This window comes from Taeniopygia guttata, chromosome 8 (assembly GCF_048771995.1).
Source record: "Taeniopygia guttata chromosome 8, bTaeGut7.mat, whole genome shotgun sequence".
Taxonomy (NCBI): Eukaryota; Metazoa; Chordata; class Aves; order Passeriformes; family Estrildidae; genus Taeniopygia; species Taeniopygia guttata.
Window position 1 is genome coordinate 10,580,597 of NC_133033.1, and position 22,392 is coordinate 10,602,988.

At 43.4% G+C, this 22,392-nt stretch overlaps 1 protein-coding gene across 15 annotated transcripts in view; it reads right to left on the reverse strand.

The window, feature by feature from the left end:
• The window catches only part of PTPRF (protein tyrosine phosphatase receptor type F), a 375,029-nt gene that overhangs the window by 88,831 nt on the left and 263,806 nt on the right, over positions 1-22,392 (reverse strand). For 9 of the 15 annotated variants that reach the window (XM_072932782.1, XM_030278940.4, XM_072932785.1 and 6 more), the window contains exons 6-8: positions 17,195-17,383; positions 9,670-9,687; positions 870-980 (exon numbers count right to left, since the gene is read on the reverse strand). In XM_072932782.1, coding sequence (XP_072788883.1) covers positions 870-980; positions 9,670-9,687; positions 17,195-17,383 — 318 coding nt within the window. The remainder of the gene's footprint in view (positions 1-869; positions 981-9,669; positions 9,688-17,194; positions 17,384-22,392) is intronic. The other 6 variants (XM_030278944.4, XM_030278937.4, XM_030278941.4 and 3 more) reach the window with 1 other exon arrangement.

A 22,392-nucleotide genomic window follows, 5' to 3' on the forward strand; every position in this document is an offset into this window, starting at 1 on the left:
TAACTTCCTAATAAGCACCAGCACAAGAATGTTCTTTCTTTTCTTGGGAAAACCTAACTACATTTCCCAGGGGCTCCTGACCAATGGCTCTAGTTGTACAGAGTTTCATATGGAGCAGCATTTTTTTTTCTTGCTGAAATTAACAGAAAGTGTACAGGGAATTTAGCACTTGCTTATCTCCAAGCTAATTCAAACACCTTCAATGAGCAACAAAACTGCCATGAGACTATCCTAATATATAACCTAGTTATTTTGGTATGTTGAAAACAGTTTTAAATTGGCAACATAGCGTAACCATTAGAAAAATTGCCTTACATGAATTGTGGCTAATTTCCAGCAGGTTTCCAGTGTGAGCCATTAATACCCAGAGGCTCAATCATTGACGCAGATAAAATGGATTAGGACAACTCCAAAAAGCTGTTCAGTTTTTAAAGGTACACATTCCAAAGCAGAGGCCTAAATATTGGCTCAGTATAGCTGAGCACCTCTGGCTGGTCAGAGCATGACCAGATTTACACTACTCCACCAAAGGTTAGTTCATACTGAAACAATTAAACCACGCCTTGATCCCAATCAAGCTAACTATGACACAGAAGTTAAGGAGCTCAAGAGAGAAAGGAATTCCCATTCTGATCATGTTTCAGTATTTTACGTAACACCATATAAACAGAAAAAACAGATTTGCTTTGTGAGTCAAACACAGTATAGATCAAAAATATCATTGGACTTGCTAGTTTTTGAACAAAAGGCCCCATTACACAATCCACTGTGTAATCAGGGCATGAAGGCAGGGAATGTTCTCCTTTCACTGAAAACCAGGGAGACTTTGGGAAGGAGGAGTGACCTCCTTGGGTGGAAGCTGCTCTTACCTCGAACATAAAGGTTGGCTGGGGCAGAGTAGCGGGTTCCTGCGCTGTTGGTTGCAACACATTCATATTTGCCTTGGTCTGACTCCTCACTGTTCTCTATTTGCAGAGCTCCTGTACACAAACAGAATGAAACAGACAATTCAGGTCATGGCAAATCTGGTAATCAGACCAACAGCCTCTGAAAAGGAAGGCCATGCCCCACACTTTTAAGGTATCTTCCTGGATAAATATTCCATGATGATCCCTGGACCCATAAGATACCAGCATGCAGCCAAAGGTACCCAGTCTGCTGTTAGAAACTTGTGAAATTGATTATTGTTATTTTCCTAATGTGCAGGGAATAAATTACTGTTTTATTTCTAACCATCCCAACCACTTCTATTTTTTTGCTTCAATAAAGGAAGAAAACATACACATACACACATATTAATTACAGCTTCATATGGGACTCCTGCCTAATAAAAGGACCTTTAATAAGTCTTTAATCAAAACAGGCAAGCACAAAGCACACATAACTGTAGCTGTTTCTTATCTGATCCACACAAAGCCTAGCAAACACTCAACAAATTACAACCTTCCTGCAAAAATTGGCAGAGGCCCATCCCCCCCCACCACTCTTCCTTGGTGATGTCTCATAAAGACAACTCTTTCTGAGAAAACACTTTGCCTTTCAATTTTTTCTATGTTATTTTTTCAGATTTCATCATATACAATATAAAAAAATTAGAAAGTTAGTCTGAGACATGAAAAATACCCACCAATGCAATGCAATACACCCACACTGCTGCATGGTGCTCGTGTGAAGGCCACCCTCCTTTTGTCCCAGCAGTCCCTGCTCTCCCAGCTTTGGGTCAGGAATTGCTGCTTATCCCAGGCTGGACATCCCTTGGGATATGATCTGAACCCATCCCCAAAGTGCCAAATGCATGAGGAGCTCATATAAATTATGGCAGTAATTGTCAGGGCACACAGAGTAGCAATTTACATGGGGAACCTGTACAGTACCATTGATGTAAAAGTGAGCAGTGGTCTAAGCTGGTTTTCTCTCAATCTACTCAGCACATTTCACTGGTGTCCAGCAGCACTCAGCCTGGCAGCCTGGCCTTTCATCCAAATTCCTGCCCAGCACAGATGACTGCACAACTGGTCAAAAACTAAACTCCCTTAACTGAGCTCCATATGCAAACTCAAAGATGGAGATGCAGAGACAGAAAGAAGCAGGATGCATATGACAGCAGCCTGGCACTGCAGGAGTGTGTGGCCTCTGGCCAGACACTGAAGTGGCTGCTTCTCAGCCTGCTTTCCCCAGGCATTGTGGGAATAATTTTTTAAGTACCTCCAAGTGCTCAGATTCTGCTGGTTAGTATTGCCTGCAAGAAGGGAACTCTGCTCACAAACCATATACCAAACTAAAAAATGTTAACCCCTTTGCTTGTAATGATCTGAACTCATTTCTGCCTGCCACGGTTGAAAATGACCACTGAGAACTGCACTGAGAATAGCTAGTGAAATTGCCTTCTCCCTTCTTGCTGGTTCAAGCTGCAGAGGTCAAACCCAGTTATTCTTATCATCAGAACAGAAGAAAAACTAATGTGAATCAACCACTGCCACCTACATTATTTGGAAGGATAAATTGAGACTGTAGCATAAGCCTATATGTCATGGGGAAAAATGAACTTCCCTGGGTTCTGCCATATAATAAAAATGATGTACAGAGCCCTCCCTATTGTTGCATTAGTGCTGGAAATGAGGCTTCAGCTAGACAGAGAAAGCGCGTTTGCAAAAAGTCTTTCCACCTACTAGGAAAAGGACCTGCCAGCTTGCCTGGCCACAGAACTCTCTGGACACCCGCAGGCTGAAGCCTACAGAGCTCTGCTTCTTGTTTCAGGGAGAACAGTGAATTTCTGCATCCTGTCTGGGAAAAACATCTTCAAGCAGACAGCAGCATGACAGGCAATGGAGCAGGACAAAGTGTCCCAGCATTGACAAGATACAGAGAATCAGAGAATCTAGAAATGGAAAAGACTTATTAGGTTACCTCGTGCATCCCTGGGGGCCAGGGCAGGATTGTTCCCTGTTGTAAATGCACTTTTCTTGTGTCCAATTCCATTTTAAATGTGCCAAGTGATAGGTCTTTCACCACTTCCTCAAGGAATTGATGCCACTGCCTGGTTATGCTCTCTGTCAGGAAGATTTTCTCGGAACTCACCATGTATTAACCCCCTTTGTAATTTCTGCTCATCATTCCTTGGACATGCATATGCTGCAGAGCTCATTCCAAGTGCTTCCATCAAGCTTGTCTGGGAAAAGCTGTCTGCTGCAAAATATACCCAAGCTTAATATAAAACTCAACTGGCTGGGCTGGAAGCAGAGCCAGCTTCAAGTGATAGTAGTATCTGTCTAGAAAAAAGTAAGATCCCTAGATAATTCTGCCATAAACATATGACCCTTTTAGCCATTTCATACATATCACTGGTGTTTTTTTACCCTTTATACCCGCGATCACTGTGCCTCTTAAATGTCAATCAAACTGTTTTTCATCTTTAGGGATCTCAACAGCGGAAAGAAAAAAGAGAATGAAGAAAATGAAGGGAGTTTCAAAAGAAATGCTATTATTGCCTGTCAACAAGGACCAATTTCTAGAGTCATGCAATGTGTCAGCAACTGCCTACAAACTGCTCAGGGACATTGGGCAAGGGACTCCGGGTTTGTCTGGGTTGGCACAACTATTCAAATTATGATGTGTCAGAAGGAAGACAAGAACCCAGAGAAGAAGGAAGTTAACACGAACCTTCATATGAAGCAGAAAGAAAATATGTCCTGCAATAAATCATCGTTAGACAAACATACAGATCCTGCAGCACAACTGACAGCCAGCAGAAACTGGAAGGATCGTGGTAAACTGATTGCAGTCAGCAGGGCTGTAGTGGTTTTCTTGAAGGACAGCCTACAACGAAGTGATGGATCCAGGAAAGTGTAGGGTGTCTCAGAATACAAAGATTTATGAATTAAGTTAAAAAGCTCAGACACTTCTGGAATCAGAAAGCTGGAGACAGACATGCATCGGAGACTTGGGAAAAAAATTCCTGTAAAATGCTCTTAGCCCTAGTTCAGTGATCCCAGCGAAAGAAAGACATTGTCTCTTGGAAGGTTCATGTCTAGGCTGGACAGGACACATGGACTATAGGAAAGTTAAGAGCTGGGTTCTGAGTAGCATCTTTCTCTGAAATTCATGGAAGCTGCATCCAAAGACATTCAAAAGCACAGTGAATTCTTTGCCTTGACAAGTGCAAAGGATCTGATTTCTATTCCTAGTCCTGTCAACATCTCATAATCTTCTGCGCCTCTGCAAACCAGGGCTAGAAAGGCTGATTTACTTTTATTCATTACTTTGGGATTTATGTTGCGTAAGTTGCTCAGTGAGGTCTCGTTCACACAGGATGTTTCTGCAGACTTCCCACATGGACTCCCCCAGTGCTCCTGTGCCAATTGCTCCCATTTGTCGGGCCGAGTCCTGATGTGCAGTCAGACAGCAGGGCTTCAGTGGATGCATGAGGACCATCAACCACCAGGACATGGACACAAGAACACAGAGGAGCAGTGAACAGCTTGTTTGGGAGCTTGGGGGGCTCTGCAGCAGCACGTGCACAGCAGATTGAAACCTGTCCCTGCTGAGCACCACTTGGCAGGGCTCCAGAGGAAGAGGGGAACAATTCCTCACCGCACTGCCATGTCATGTCAGTCTTGCTTGTGCCTCAGACCTGCTCCTGATAAGACATCTCAGCTTATCAGAGAGCTGACAGCTCCTGAGAAAAAACTCTGGCAGCTCTCCTGTGCCAGGGAGAACGGTGACAAGGCAGAGTTTCCTAGGGCTGAGGGCAGGAGTCAGCCCTGCTGACTGACAAGCATTCCTTACTTTACATTCTTTATTCCTCTTTCCTCTGTACTGGTATCTCCTTGCCAGCTTCTCCCTTTCCTCTCCAGCTTTTCTTTTGCTCTTTAACTTGGGCACAGACAACAGCCCCATTAGCAGCTTTCCAAGATACTTATCTATTCAAATATACTTGTGCTCAGGCAGAATCACTAGTTGCAGTGACAGTGGTTAAAAGAAGCATTTTAAAAGTGCCCTGCACAGGGAGAGCATGGGGAAGGCAGATCCTGATAAGGGAGGATTTTTGGCAGTGCTGGGTACTGTTGTGCCATGAAGGGCTTGTCACTCTCTTCTCTAGGTGACAACCCAAATGCAAAAGGCTCTGAGCTGCCATACAAATTCATCTCTCCGAAATCCTGCTCCATAGCTCATTGGGAGCTTGTGCTCTCTTCTGCCAGAGAGCACTGGAAGGAGCCAAACACCAGAGCTCCTGGGGCAATGCTTTTCTGTATCAATTCAGGTCGGAGCTCCATCCCCAGCAGTTGGAACAGCTCTTTTTCTCTACCAGGGCATTCACAGCCTCGGTCCTCTGGGCTCACATACAGGGCACTGACTTTTTGCCCTGGTTATAAAATCAGACATGGAATTAAATGCTCCTCTAAGTACCCAAGAGTCAGAGAAACCAGGCTGCAGACACAGTACTCATCTAAGGAAAGGACTTGCAATGCAGATGCAATGAAGCCAGCTACCTGACCAAGGCCCTTCATCTCAGCAAAGAGGCAAATTTAGCCCACCTACACACTAGAGCACACGGCTATCTCTAAAACCCTCCCTCCTTTTCTTTCCGCCTGCTTCCCAACAGCTTCTTTCACAAAAATACTACCTGACTTCTCCTCCAACAGTATTCCTAGCACACTCTTCAGCCAGTTCCCTCTTCAACAAGTGCTCAGGTGTGGGTCTCAATCCCTTTTGCTAAAAATTTCCTCCTAGAGAAGAAGAATTTCTCTAATAAAATCCAGAGAGCTGTGCAGATGGGTCAGAGACAATCCCAGACCAAATAAGGACTCATAAATGTGAATATGGTGGACAAAGAAACAATATGAAGCCCTGACAATGGGAGAGCTGGGCTCTGACATCCTGGCTGCTGCCCGAGATAACAAACACTTGCTGTGGGAGCTATGAAAAAACACCAAACCATGTGAGAGTCACTAAAAATGAATATAAGTATTTCCCATATTCACTATTTTTGGTAATTTATAACAGCAGTGTCTCCCAGCTGTTCTAGAGGATTGTACCAAGCCTTCACAAGCTATTGGCACTGCCAAATATGCAAAACAAGGTAACTACAAATGTATTTTCATTGTTAGTGTTCATTACGGTTATTATGCCTGTGAGGACAGGGATTGGCATACAAGGGACCTCTTCTGGATGGCAGCACTGCTGAGAAATCGCTCTTCTGAGCACCAGAGGCAGCTGCTGATAGTACCTGACTGCTGCCAGGAGCTGGACTCAGGCAGAGAGGGAGGAAAGGAGACCCAACACTCTCGGCAGCATGAGGCCTCCTCTTAGACAGCAGAGTTTCAGGATGCTCTGATCTCTCACTAGCAGGTACAGGGAATCTCGGGGGACTCTGCCTCAGAAGCAAAACTACAGCACTGTCAAAAGCACAGTAACACCTCTGTGTGTTTCTAAAGGGACATGAGTCAATCTGAATGTGACAGTAAGAAAACTGGCATTACAAGCATTTCCAGGCACTACCCCACCCAGGCTCCCCCTGACACTTCTCCTGCAAGCAGATCTCATTTTAAAAGTGTTTTTCTTTTGCTTTCTTTTGGTGACTGGAAAAGCTCAAGAAACAGGAAGAAAATCCTATAATACACAAAGTACAACTAAATGTACAAACACATACTCAGAAAGAGACAGCAAAATTCTTTTAGCTTCCTCTAATCTCTTTGGATAGCTTTACACTCCAGCTTGCAGAATAGCGTTGAAATAATGCAGCTATATTTAAACCAGTTCACTTGGGACTGGAAAAGGTTTAGCTACAGCTATACAGAAGTCGGTGTGGGTGTTTACCTGGCTTCCCAGACAGCTTCTGACACCCAAGTGAGCTGATCTAAAGTTAATTCAGACAGACCTCTGCTATGCTGACGTCTGCAAGGAAGAAATACTCTTATGTACAGGAACCTCTGATATTTCCTGTGGTGACAGAAAGTAACAAATAAATCTGACTGGAAAGGGATAATGCCTGAGATGATGATATTTCTTTACCTCCTCATGTGTATCCAATCTAGTGCCTGCTCAGCCCAGCACTCACTAGAAACATAACTGCATTCTACTCTCTCTTACAGCCCAGAGCAGGAAAATGCAGCCAGGTTTCACAAAGGGTTGAGCGAGTTAAATTGCAGAGAAATGCTGGAAATTAACATCTTACATTCTACTTTCAAAATACAAATGGGGCAGAACTTGCTTAAACATGGATTTGCTGATATTATCTGTGGGTCACCCTAAGAAGCCAGCTCTTGCCTAATCTGACAGGCGTTTGCCAGCTCTATGTCTTTCAAATGAACAAACAGTGATTTCAAGATTAAATTACTAGCTGAGGCAGTCCCAGAGGGGTAAAGAGTGAAGTTACAAATGGAAATTCTGAATTATGGATGGGTAGCTCCTCCCATTTAAGGGAAGCCAGAAATGTCTTGGCTAGAAAGGACCAAATACGTGTGGCTAAGGTCAAAAGAGTTTGTTTAGAGATAAAAATCTCTTCCTGTTTGGAGGGGTGCATGGTAGAATATCTCAGGTCATCCATCCTCTGTATAACCACATGCTGCTCCCTCCAGGTGGGTTTGCCGCTGCTCTGACAGAAATGTCTTGGATACCATCTCAAGAACTCCAGACACACAACTCCTAGTGACACAGTCACAGCAGCAATGAAATCAAACCAAAACCACCCCTTCCCCCCAAACATTATTACCGAAAGGGTTCATTTAGTGTAATTAGTTCACCCTTCCTTTCAGACCAAATTAATGGATTCCAAAGCATCAAACTTACCTTAATGAGGAACAAGAGTGCAGCTGGGTATAGAACATGGCAGAACAGTCACTTCTACATGGACACAACCTCACCATCATAAAAGCACTTTCATCTAATCTGTCATTATCTTTAGAAATTCAATGACCTCCATTTTAAATAAAAGGCATCAGGCTGACAGAAATCCTCTAGGAGAAGCCAGAGAGCAGCACGTGGCTTCTGTTTGCTCTCACAGAAATGTCATATTTGACATTCAAACAGGACACATATATTTTAAATAATGTCAAGAACACTCTTAAAATACCTCATCAGGACTCAAACGGGGGTGGGAAGGGGGTGGGGGGTGCGGGAAACTTATGTTTTATGAGATGGATGATTCTTTTCACAGAGATGCCATCGGTTCCCAAGCAGGACGTATGGAGCATCCATGTGGTTCTGGTGCTGAGTCACTAATGTCATCAGCTAGGACGGGCATGCAGCAAAGCGAGTGGGGAGGCCCTGGGATGGCTGCACACTCAGCGTGCTCGGCCAGGAGCTCAGAGCGGATGGCGAGTTAGCATTCCATCTGCCACTTCATTTTAGCATTTGCAGTAGAAATAGGAGATGAAGAAAGAGTTTTAAGGAGTTTGTAACATCACAGCTGTCAATCTCCAGTGCTCCAAAGGGAGGAATGACAGATACGTAAGCCCATTCATACAAAAATAAGGTTTGCAGTCTACTTCCCTGACCCAGATCTGCTACAAAGGCAACTTAATGCAAATACGTATCAAACACCAATTCACATTTACTCTAAAATCACTCAACAGTAGCTGAAAACATTAACCCCCAGCAACAGAACCAGTTCCAAGAGTAAGATTATTAACTTCCAGCAGTGATTCAGGGAAAAAGACGAGGAAAAGGGAAAAGGGGGAAAACTGAACAAACTAGGTTGTGTTGATTTATAGGTAGTAGTCATTCTGTCAAGAAATCCAGAGGTCAATCAAGAGGGGTAACCAAAATCACAAGAGAATTCAAAAGGGTCTTAGCACATAACGCTGATTAACATGCTAAAGTTAATCTAAAGAGACAGCTTTGAGTGTTTAGGCTGGAAAAAACAACACTCCAATTGGAAAGTCATTACTGGTGCACACCAGCTGTGAAAACTACTACAGGGACTATGCACCAGACTTGGCTGGGCTGTCAAACCAGGGCTGGGTTTAATTAATGAGAGCTTAAACAGCCAGACACGCTTCTGATTTATCTACTTAAAACAAACTTTAATGATGCAAAACATCATCAGAATGTCCAGCTCAGAAATAGGGGGGTCTGGGTCAGTGGTTCTCCACTATGTCATCACATTAGAGGGTGAGTGCAATTAAAAGAGAAACATGAGGAACACAAAGGTTCCTCTTATCCCAGAGTCACATTTGCTCAGCCTTTCAAGAATTTTTCTCCTTCCATTTACAGTTTCATGACCATCAGCAGCAGCACAGATGAATTTGACTATTCTCTTGTGAAAATGTTACCTCCATACACTTACACCAAACCAATCCATCTAAAACTCCTGAGACACAAGACCTCAGAAGGTCACAACTGTGTGGGAAGTACAGAGACTTTCAGGAGCTGCAAGAGATGTCAACTCTCCTGGGGTGGAGGCCTGGGAGCATTTCCCAAACTTTTGCAAACTTTCCATTGAATAACCCCCTTTCAACAGTGCAAAATTGCAATGGATGAGTCTACAAGAAATCACGCTAAAACTCAACTGAAATAAACACACTAGTGGGAGAGTGCAGATGAGCGAGAGCACTGGCAGAGTTAGGGCTGAGAGTAAAAGCTGGAGATGAGAAACACCAGAGGAGAAGGGACAAGGCAGACAGGAGATGGAGTGACGTGACAACTGGAGGCACATTTCAGCATTCTTACCTCTGATCGGTGTACCACCTGGTGAGGTAATTTGAATGCAAATAAGATTAGAGAGAAGCATTAGTACAAAGAGGAAAGGAAGAAAATTATAACTAAAAAGCAGAAAGTTTTTTTTAAAGCTAGAATTTGTATTAGCGCGACAGGAATAAACAAAAAGAAACTGATGTGCAATAAAAGTCAGAGTGACACTCTCAGGAGGTTAGTAAAGCTTATTGCTTTCAGGAGTGCAGCATCCAGCCCTGCATCTTGCCATTAAAACCCCACCCTCATGAAAAGGGGCCAAACTAAGCTGCCAAGGTGGCACTGCTGGCTGGCCTCACCACTTGCATTCACCCACACCACTGTTCAAGCAGTTGAGATGGAGGACACTCCGGCGAGATGGTGCAGTGCCCCTTCATTTCTCATCGGGAACAAAGAGGGTGTGTCCTGGGGCTGTGTGACTGTGAGTGTGCTGGGAGGAGGGGTGGAAAGCGCATGGTTGCAGGCACTCAGTGCAATTTGGCTTTGAGGTTAGAATGACCAGTGGGACAAAATCAGCTTGCTGAAAGACATTAAACTAAGAGGAAAGTGTAATAAATCAGTTTTGAGTCATTCTCCACATTCGCATAACCCTTGCATCAGGTTCCCTCTGGCAAAGAAATTGGTGTCATGCAGAATTAACTTTACATACAGAAATATTTTGAAATGAAGTGGTTTCTGGTAATGTAACAATGGCACGCTAGCCAGACCTCTGTTGTTCCTGTCTGATTCGGATGTTAGCAGAAGAAAGGAATCCCTACCCTCTTTATAAGGCACTGGAGATAAATTTACATGCTGTAATGAAGAGTATCTTATAAGGAGGGCTTCTCTGGGAGCAAGGTTCAATTATGCTGTTGCAACAATCTTTAAAAGTTCATTTTATGAGGTCAAGGTATTTAGCAAGTGGAGGCTCCACTGGTCAGTGTCTTCATTTCAGTGTACAATCAATACAGAAGCATGATGGAGAAGCTCCAGCTGGGCAAATTGGCAGGGAACCCTTCTAATCCCCACTTTTGTCCCCTTGGTCTTAATTTGCACATATGAAGGCTGTTAGTATAAGGGAGAGATTCATGCAAATTTAATCTGTAGGCAGTTCATGGTATGTGTTGGTTTTATGCAGATTTGTAGGATCTGAATACCAAGCACTTACCAAAGAAAACTGAGGAGTTTAAACAGACAGAAAAATAGGGTTAAACAGGACACAGTGTGTCAAATCATGTTCAGTGTATTGATTAATAAATACCAGTATGCATACAAGAGTGTCGTGTATCTCAGATTTACAGCTCATTCCATTATCCACAACAATGATCACCCAATGGGAAAGAAAGACAGAAAAGAATTTCTGTAAATACAAAGAAGGCATATTTTAAGCACATTTAACTTGCCTCTTAAAAAGTAATTACAATATTTATACTTTTTCTTTTCTAACTACCATTCCTTTAGGCAGAGTCCCTTTTTTGAAGAAGGAGTGCAATTCAAACTACTCATTTTAGCATTTTCCTCTGCCAAGATGACATTATCCCATTTTAACTTTATGTCTTGTTATATTCTCTGATGCCTTCTATCCAGAGATGACTGAAGCATCAGGAAAAATCTTGCAGAGACTGAAGTTGTGGGTAATCTCTCTCTTGGAATAATAATTTGCTACTTATGTATCTTAGTAACTACTGCTACCCTTAACAGAACAATTATACCCAGAGATATTTGCATGAAATAGCACAGCCATGGAAAACAGGGTTATTTCTTACTAATTGTTTGGAAAGTTTGCCAAGTGATACTTTTGCCCTATCTGGTCTAGGGTGTTCCTGCTCTGGTGTATTATGTGTTCCCCACCCCATCCCTTCCAATTTTCAGAGTTAAGAAAAGCATCAGCACCATGTGTCACTTCCTATGGGAATGGTGCAATGACTTTGAGTACAAGCCCAAGGGGCCGAAAACATGACTTCCTTATCTCTCATCTGGCTGAAATAGGGTTTGTTGTTCTGTCCTAGAACTGAAAAGATTTGCAGGAAATCTTTTTATCTACTCTCTGCAGAGGCTCAGCCCTTTCTCTATTATGCAATTGTCCATACAGAGCTCTAGAAGCAACTGCATACTTGAAGCAGATTCCCTAAAATGTTAAATGCGGCCAACTAATTATTTTCATGAGTTAAATCCCAATCCTCCTGGCTTCTGAATGCAATCCAACCCTTGTGGGGGCACCACAGAGGCTTGCTGTATTTACTGCAGTGTTTGTTCCATGTCTCTCTCACCTTTGCGAAGTTAAGACATTCACTTTTCACCCAGAGAACATAATTTACAGAGTGTACACAAGGCTTTTCAGTTGGACCCCAAATTTCCTCATCCAGAAGGAACAAATGGAAGTTTCCCTTTTTTCTTCGCATCTTATGATGATTTATCTCTGGCTGTTGTCCCTTCAGGGTGTCCCTCAAAGGGACAAATCACAGCACACAGGCCACAGTGTTCCAACATAAGAGAGTCCATCAAGCGATGGAGGTGCCATCAGTCAAATGGTTACTGAGCCCACCTTGTGCCCTGTGATCACCAGGCTGCTTTATGCAAAGGGCACCTCAAGATCAAACTTCAAACCCAATTGTTTCTGTTTGAAAGGTTTGAAACACTCATAAGGAGAGTTTACTTCCTCTTCATGATAGCAGACACTGAGTAACACCCCATACGTTCACCTCAGTCAGGAATGAGTGCTGACCCAGAAAATCTCTGTGTACTGGAAGCATCCAGTCAGATAGCCCAAGCAAGGAAAAACACAGGGTGATACACTGGAAATCCCCTTGGGGTTTTTTGTGTCAGTATTTCCCAGTGAGGAGAAGTTCTGTTGAAGAAGAGACTTCACTCTGCTGACAAACTCACCACAGGCTTACTGACATACCACTTCCTTGTAGGAACCTAAACAACCAAAAAATCACTCCAAAGCAACATCAGCAGAGAAACCAAGGCTCGTGCTAGCTGCAAATGAGCACTACAGCAGTGCAACACAATCCCAGAGAACTCTGACAGTGCTTTTGGCTACTTCCTAGCATAGGTTATGGGGAAACTCTTTTCAAAAGTGAAAGACTGTTCGCCACCAAATGCCACCGGGAGTCTGAAGGCATTCCGTGACTGCTCTGTGCACCTCACACAGCAAGACTCAGGTGTGCAGTTAGGTTCTTCCAGGAGACAGAATTTCAGATGTCAACTGGCTGTTGTTGGCCACTATATTGTTTCAACCCTTTTCCAGTCAGTCCTTTCTGAGAGAGCATCCATCCTTGTGTGGCTTCCCTGATCCTTTTGGACAAAACCACCCAATCTCCATTCTTTTAGGTTGTCCTTACATCTTGTCCCAAGGCCTGCCTGGACGCAATGCTGCTCCTTGCTAAGAGCTGAACATCTGCTGGATACTGACTGCTGGGTATTACCAGTGAAGCAGGATATGGACATCACGGCCACTTCACTGGGACAAAGAGGCACCACCTCTTTCTGCATGTTAGCTCTGTGCATGTTGGCTATTCCTTTTGCTTCCAAGTAAGTAGTGTTTCTACTGATAGGATCAAGCCTAAATGAAAATGCTTGCTGTTAACTCTGAGAGCCCAAATACAGCAAGCTGATAGGGTGAGCCAGCTCCCATTGCTTTTGTGTTAGAGATACCTTCACTTTTCCAGAGAGTGACTGAAATCACCTGCAGAGTCCTCTCTAATACCTTACTTGCAGTTAATTGTCTAAAAATCGCACTAGGATCTAGGTCTTAGTTCTGTAACTGAGTTAATTGAAAGTGATTAAAAGAGAATGGTACTTTTTGTAATACCAAGTTCTCTATTAGATGAAAGATAATGCTTTCTGAATTTCTGGTGTTTCCTTACATGGCAAAAACTTAGGTTAACTTGTGTTAACTCAGAATAGATATTTATTCTAATTTGACATTTTGTTCATTGGTTTTCTGAAGAGCAAGGTGGAAGAGCAATTCTTCAGCTATGAAAATCACTGGAGACATTCAAGAGCTTTGAGAGTATGAATTCCAACTGAGTTGCTTTGAAGTCCTCAGGTGCTTCTCATCCAAGAATCTGTACAAAAGAACTGTAAAGCATCAGCACAATCTGATCTATACTGAGAGAGCTTCCATAACATCATTAACTGATTTTAAAACATGGTTAGAGGTGCAGCATTGACTCTGCCTGCCAGAACTCATGTCTGTCATCACTTGCAATACTACAGTGCATGGACAGTTTTAAAATCAGTTCAGCCAAAGAATTTTAAATGTGTTAGCATGTTGAGGAGGTTTCTCAGCCCAGAGCTGGCCTTAGATCCTGTGTCACTGACTGAGAGGCAGTGAGTGAAGCTACACACCCAGGGGGGAGAACAGGGAGTTGTCCTGAGTCACTGCACTTGCAGAACAGCAGCCTCCCCAAAAGGTGGGAAGTATTAGCAAGATGAACAAGGGAGAATTTGCTACAACCAGCATGAGTCAGAGACCTTGCTTTTCCCTTGATCCAGGAAAATAGAGATTAAACCCTGTCTTTATTTGTGTTCTCATCTCTGTAGCTGTTAGCCTAACATTTACTTGCAAAACTCCTCAAGAACTAAGCTTTACTTGGGAAAAAAATTCTAAGTAATGGTAAGAAGTAGTTAAAAACCCCTCCAAATATAGAGTTATGCTGTCAGAAGGTGTAATAGTGAAAGTGCATATGCACACATATTGATATAATTAGTGATTGAGGGAGAGTAGGATACAAGGCAGATTTATAAACTGTCCATTTGCTCCTGACAAAGACACCAGTTTGCTGGGGTTAAAAAAGCCTACGATGGTGGCTTGGATGTTTTAAACCAGAAACTCTAGTTCCATGACAGAAAATGAGCAGAACTCTAGAAACTGATGTTCAGAGCCCCCCTGGGGCACATGATCTGACTGCATGCAAGTTCAAAACCTGCCTGAAGCCCCCAGACCACTGCCAGCCCACATAACTGTGAGTGTCAGAAGAGAGCACCTTTCCCAAACATGCTGCTTCTTTACCTCTAACTATTTATACCATACTAGGAGCTTGAAGAAACAGAATCATCCCTCAACTCCCTCTCTACATCAGACTCCAAAGCTGCTTTGACCTTTGTGACCTATATTTTGTACATCTGAATACTAATACATTATGCACTCATGAAGGTTGGACACTATATACACAGTATTGGGCTCACAATGTGCTGCAGCTATTTTAACTATATTACATCTGTCTTGTTTTTATTGGGTTTTAATTAAATGAAATTAAATGAGCATATATTAAGATTGAGATAGTATAAACTGACATTCATGCAGATATGCCAGCCTGACTATAAGATATGATCTTAATGGAGCAGAGACTTTGCAAACTATTAAACTCTACCATATAATGAGGTATCTATTTAAATACTCTTTTATTTGAAAAGCAACTCTGCCCAACTATGGTGTAGTGTTGGAGAGCTCAATTAACACCTTGCAGAATGAATGAGAAACTGCCCAAACCATCACATTGCTCATACAGGGTGCTGCAGTCACCCAAGTGGGACTCGGGCACTTCAAAGTGCAGGCTCTATTTCACGTCCATTACAAATACAGGAAAAAACAACAAATGCAAACAGGGGTTGAATCTCTGGCCCATGAGAAGCTGCAAACTTCATGCTCTCCACTCATGACAGGGTTGAGCAGAGCCTCAGTGAATCTTGGCATCATAGCACCAGATCCCTGAATACGAAACTTCAAACTCATATTTGGAAGTCTCTTGCACTGAACTGTAGAAACCTCCCATACTACATTAGAGAGCTAATCAATTTCTTTTGTGAGTCTGAGGTTGTGTGTTGCTCATTGATTTCTAAAAGGTTCCCTTGACACCTCCCTTGGTAATTACTGTGTCTTCCACAAGCAGCCAGCTCTAGAGTTTGAATCCCAGGTGAAATATTCAATTGAGATGTTGCTGAAGAACAGCAAATAGGAATCAAAACTTAGACACTGTGACAGGCTTTACTAGTTTGTTTTTAAACTTTCTATCTCACCAAACTTGTGAAGCAGCTGGTAGAGAGGCAGCCAAGTGCCTGTGAAAAGGAGGCTGAAGAATATACAGCAAGTGCATCAGAGGCTGCCTTGCTGCTCATTTATGGTAATTTCTGATGCTGATTTAGTCAGCTATGAAGTGAAACACATCCATGCGCACTTTCCTATTGCTGCTTCCTAAAGCTTCTCAGAATAATTAACAAGTGTGATATTTTCTTCCAGCACAAACAGATCAAGATTAAACCATGCTGTGGGGGAGATATGCTAAAGGTCACTAGGAAATTTCATAAACTATAAATGCATTAGTATAATTAGCGTTCACTGGTACATCAAGGTGGGATCAGGAGTGTCAGGCTGGGTTCTATTTTTGCTGAGAGTGATGTCTCACTTACCCACTCCTCCAAGTACAAACCTACTTATCATCCAAGCATCATCAAATGTATGCAGAAGGCTCCTGCTATGGGGAAATGTTTCAAGATGTTCACCTTGGTTAGAAGATGGTGATTCCCCGGCAGCAGCACTTGTAACAAATAGCTTTTGAATGCCCAGAGATAATCGTGGCCAAGCAAGGCAGTTTGCTTCATATTTAAGCATGAGACTTCTCTAGATCAAAGTTGTTCCAGCTCTGGTCCCTTCTGTACTTTGTGTAGGGTACTGGGGGCTTTTTCCCCCAGATTAAAGCTGCTGTGTAGTTGTGCTGTGTCTTGTTAAACAGCCACTCTAATTCACACTGCGGAGCTCCACTTCATCAGTGAATAAAGCAATGTTTTATTTTCTTTAATTCTCTAATGGGCCTCACAGTCCTGGGAGACTGAACAGTGCAGTAGAAAAACAAGAATTCCTTGCTAAAATGAGTGCATTCTTAGCCACCCCCAAGAAATAACCATCTGTATTTTCAAAAGCTAGTATTTGGCTTGTCAAACAAATGAATCAAAAAGAAACAGGGTATTTCAAAACTGTGTCCTTCCTCTGAAATCCACAGAATTGCTGCTTTTTGGATTTTTCTTTATGCTTGTGGTGTCACATAGTAAGGATGGCAAAGAGCTCAATGGAAAGCAGAGCACTGTCTTGCAGAGTCTGTATAAGGAGTAAAGTTGCCTATGACCACTGATTGTAAAATCTCAACCAGTATTTCATTATCCTGATTTGCACTGTGCTCCTGTTAAAAATACCTGAGACCCACTGAGTTGGTAGTGAAATGTCTGAGCCTATGAAGGATTTGGGGCAATATCAAGACAGTTTACCAAAGAAGATATCCAGGTGATGTTCCAAAAGGCACGTCCACTCTAATAGACATTTTAACAAGACACAATATCCTGCCAGAGAGGATCAGCTCCAAAAACTGTTTTTACATGTTTTTCTTGTAAAAGAAACAAGCTCAGAGCAAATTGACATTTGGGTTTAGAACTGTATTTCAGGGAATATATAACAGCAGCATGTAAAGAGAAAAGGGAGGAAGAGTGAGGAGGCTGGAAAGGCTTACTTGCTTCGCTACCTTACCCGAGCGGAGTTGCTTGATTCGCCCATTGCTGGTGGCAGTGTCCACGGGCAGGAAGTCCTTGAACCAGGAGATTTCGGGATCAGGGTTTCCACTGGCAGCACAGAGCATCGTGGCTGTGCGGGCCTTTTCCACCACCTTCAGCTGCGGGCCCATGTCAATGGTTGGGAAGCCAGCTGGGAGATGGTCTTCTGCAAGCGGAAAAAACACACGAGGTTAAAGAGAAACACTCCAGCCTGACAATGGGATACAGTTGCAGCGACAGCAGTGCCACCCTACAGCATCTGTGCCTCTGCTGGAAAACAGCAGCCTGACTTCCCTACTGAGAAGGTTATCAAGCCCTTAAAGCACATTAGGCTCTATAATGAGCGTTCATTACACCAATAGAAGCTTCCACTAAATTTAACTCCACTTAAATCAATTGCCTTGGGAAACGTTCATAATTTTCATTGATACGTAAGCTCCATCCATTGTTGTTAATAATTCAGTAAAAGCAGGTATTTGACTTTTTGTGGGAGGACTGAGTTGAAGATAACAGACAAACACAAAGCCAAATAGTTTGAGGCATCTTGAAAAACAACAACTAAACAATAAAACCCCTTAGAAAGGTCCAGAGAGGCCCATTTTTTAAATTTTTTTTTTTGGACTAGCATCATTCTGTCACATTGGTAGGATAGACTGTAAATTTCTTCCTCATGCCTCCAAATCTGATTCCAAAGGCTTTTAGAAACTAATGAATGTAAAGCTAATGAGCCACACTCTGCTCATGAACCGCCTGGCCAGACTGTGCTGTGGCAAGCTCCTGCTGCATTTTCTGGGCTGTAGAAAGCTGCAGAGGTGTGCAAGAAATGGCCAGTGCATGCTCTGGCATGGCTTACTACAATACTGTGAAACAAAGCACCCCCTTAACTGCTGAAATCATTCATACAGTAGGTAGAAAAACAGTTAATTGGGTTTGTTGCTGCAGAGCACGGTCAGGTAGGATTGGTGGAATACATTAGGCAGCCTTCACTGATAAGCCAAGGCATGCTCCAACATCATCATTCAATAGCAGCTGCAGAACTGAGCTCACTTATTCATTCTGTGGCAAGATGTACTGTACTCTGCTAAGCCTGAACTGCAATCAAAAGAACATACTTTCGCAGAAAAAAAAAGAACTTGAAGAACATTAAGAAGCTTTTAAAGCACCTGAAACTCAATTATTTTCAGTATGCTTCTTTTTTCCCTCTTTTAAGGAACCTTAAGCAAACTTCTCTGGCAAATCTGATTCTGCAATGCTCTGAGCCCACTGCAGTGTTTAAACAAACAAGACCTTAGCATCTTCCCAAGTCCCAGAGGAGTCTGAACTTGCTGCAATCTGATTTTTCCTGCTATCACTGCACATCTGTACTCCTCACAGGAAGATACTAGCAATAGGTCACCTCAGGTGCTTCCTTCTACCTCTGCTGCCATACGTGCAGCACCAACACGGCCTGTGGTAGCCAGTCTTGCATATGTCTACCTATGATCTCAAGAGAATTCCCAAGACCCTTGAGTTGTCTGCACATCAAGACTGTAGAACAAGGCAACATCTGCTAGAAACAAAAAAATGCCTGGGAATATAATTTAGACAGAAGTGACTATGAAGGTTTTCTACAGGAAAAAAGGTTCCTGATGTTTATTAAAAGCACAAACTGTATTTTGTCTCCCAGATCGACCTTCTGAGAACCTCTCTCATCATGAGCAAACATAAACAGAATTATTTTTTTTTTAATGGAAGGTACTATGAAATTTAGTTCCTTTTAAATTTGCTCTCCATTGATTTTCAGCAACAAAAGGTACATAGAGCTTAACTGGAATGACACCAGCACCAGCATTCAATAGCAAGCAACAGAAGCATTCAATACTGAGCAACCACAATGTATACTCCTACATGGCTGAAAAGAAACAAAAGAAGGGTACACACGAAAATACAACATGGTACACACTTAAAAGCAAAGGAAGATACATAGAAAAAGCAGTAAATAATGTCAGTCCCTTGGATTAAGGCCAAGTTTGCCTATAGTGCAGCACCTTGCCATTTAGGGTATTGAAAACAGATGTTTACTCTGGGGAGGCTGAAACCCTAAAGTGATCTAATCTAATCACCACGATTACCACTGACAATCTTTTCTGGTTTGCACAAGATTTTACAAAGAATGCACTGAGCTCAGTATCACCCAGTTAACTTCGTCTGAAGTCTGTGTAGAGGCTTAGCACATGGCTAAAAGCAAACCTGAAACAAAACAACTTTTGTACATTAAGTCTCTTTCCTGTCTGCAATGATCCCTGACCACAGACAGGAGAGAGAGACCAGAGAGTCCTTCACAGTGTCTGATCCACAGGTACACGACCAGTCTGCTGCACTGGAGTGACTGTTCAATCAAAATTAGCAGTTTGTGATGAGCTACAGACCAGTAGAAATTCCACCATCTACCCGTGACTTCACAGAGTACAACACGAAGACAGTGGTCACGAACACCCACAGCAGCAAAGCTGCTTTTGCTGTACTAGAACTCTTGGTGCAAGCCTTTTCTACACTCCCAAGTTAAACACAATGCTGCTCCCATGCCATCCACCCCCTGCAAGACCAAGTCATTACAGAGCCCAGGTGAGAACACCGGGCACTCATCAGCTGAACAAAGGGCACAAGTTACCACCAGGTGATGATCCTCAGTACCCACACCCCACGCAGCGCTGGATGCAGACAAGCACAGCCAGCCATGCAAGGTTCATGCAGTGCACGGTCTTTTTTCCCTCTTAACTGCATACAAGCCCCAAAACTATTGTGGCAAATGACAGTAGTAGAGAAATGGTGCATCCTTCATAGTCAGAGCCACAGCACGTTTCCTGGGCTAGCACTGGTACAGCCCAGGTTCCGTGCATGCCTGGAAGAACTCCAGCAAGCAGTGCTGGCATGCCTGCATCTACCAAGCAAGGACTTGCCTCATCCCTTGTCAATCAAACACAGAGGCAGCACTGGCGTTTAAGAGCAGCAGTGTGGTTCTAGGAGGCTGCAGTCCCCGGTCACATCTTTGTGTGATGAGATGCCTAGGAAAATCTGACAGCTGGTCTCTGATGACACCTCAGACACCCAGAGGCTGGAGTTCACCTGCTGTTAGTTCCATGGTAGCTTCAAGGGACACGTGCTGGGGACAAGTTCAGAACATCTGGGGATATAGCTCAAGAGGAAGACAAGCACCTTCCCCAGAGGTGGTCCAAGATGTAACTGTACCATCACGAAATGGGGAGCCTCAACCACTCCAGGTCGCCCCTGTACTGTGTGGCCCTGGCAGCCCCCCAAAACCCTCCTGGAAAAGAGCAGCTTTGGAGCAAACCTGAGCTGGTCACACCGCAGAGCACAGCCCAGAACAAGCCCACGCCTGCCCCATCAGCGAGGCTCCTGAAGAGATAACAGGGCTTCGTTCCAGCCGGGCTTGGCGCTGCTGACTTCACTGGGACACCAAGGGATGTGTCTGTGTTCAAACACTACAGACCACAATAGGAGTTCAGAGCTGTTCTTGCCGTGCCTTGCCCTCAGGCAAAAGTCTAATCTAGGTATAATTATGAGGCTCAGTCATGCCTCGGCTCCTTTCAGCCCTTGCTCGCTGCACTAACTTGTCTGCACAGGGAGCCTGTCAGTAATAGCCAACCTCCTATCCCAGCCAATACGAGGACACTCTTATTTGAGAAAATGAGGTTGTCAGCACTTGGTTTTATTTGAGGATAGCCAGTGTGCCTTCACTGCACATTAGAACAGGCTATGAATCTGCTTTCAAGTGCATACCATCGAAACCAGTTTTTATTTCTGGGTTTCAGGTACTTTCAGAAGGTAGACATTAGGTTACAGCAAGCAAAATCTATGCATAACAGGATTTTTGGGGGCACTGCAAGCTCTAACTGCCTCCATAGACTAGTGCAGCAGCAGCAGAAATAATAAAGCAGGAAGAGGAGAGAAGCAGAAGGAAAGGAGAGGGAAACAAAAAGAGAGAAAAGAACAAGTGTGTGGGTTTTGCAGTTACAAACTGAAACTTAGAAAATCCACAACCAAGCTAAGGTCTTCCTAGCAGTAGTCACCACGGAGACAGGAATGTCCCTTTGGCATCTAGCATGACAGCATGGACAGAGGATATCTCCTCTCACTTGACAGCTCCCTTTACTAATCTTCTTTCTGAGGTGACAGAAATCTAACCCCTGCTCTCATACAGCTCTTTTGTGCCAAAGATTTCTCATCTTTACGGGAAAAGTTAAGGTAAGAAACGTTTCCCACAGCCCCAAACTGGAGCAGAGACCTCCTTTAGAGCAGCTACAATTACATGGCTTGTTCCCCAGCTCCCCAGAAAACTACCTTTCCTGAGGATGCTGCTGAGAGAGACATACCCCTTGGTGTGTCCTTATTTTCTGCATCACTCAAAATATCAAGTGATGATAAGGGACATAGAGGCAATTGCAATTTACTTCTTACAAGAAGCACGGATCAGCCCCAGCATGGAATGGTGTGTAGATAACAGCTGCTTGCAAAAATGGCCTGCAGAGGAGTCTGTGGTGAGCACAGCTGTTGACAGCTGAATCCTTCAGGATTACCCCCAGGATTTTGCTGAAAACTTGTAATCTCTCACAGGACAGAAAAGCTGGAGGAGCTGAATATCAAACTGCTACCAGCACAAACACTGTACAGCACTCACTGCTCTTGCAGCCAAGCAGTTGTGTTTTGGGGGCTCATATCCTGACTTGGCACCTGTAAAACCTTCCCCCTACCACTGTTTATTTCCTCTGTGTCAACGTAGGAAATGGTATTTTAGAAATGATAGTGCAAACTGTAAACACGTTTATGGGAGTTATTTGTCACATTCTTCTTTCTGTAAAAGCCAGGCTTGCTTACTATCATGAGTCCAATTGTTCAGACTGCTGAGGGAGAGTTAAAAAATGATACCAAATATAATTTGAAAATAGGAAAAAGTAGCTTTTCTATACATTACAGCTACAGCTGCGAGGGTAAATCTCTTGCAATCTATCAAAACCACTGCCCCACTGGAAGGGGTGCTCTCAACTCCTTTAAAGTGACATATTGGGCCTTGTCCCCATACAGGGCTGGAAATGGCTTATCTGGGCCCCTGGCTGCCGCCAGCCTGCATCAGCTGAGGAACTTCCAGATCAACATCAATTTTAGGGTCTCGGCAGG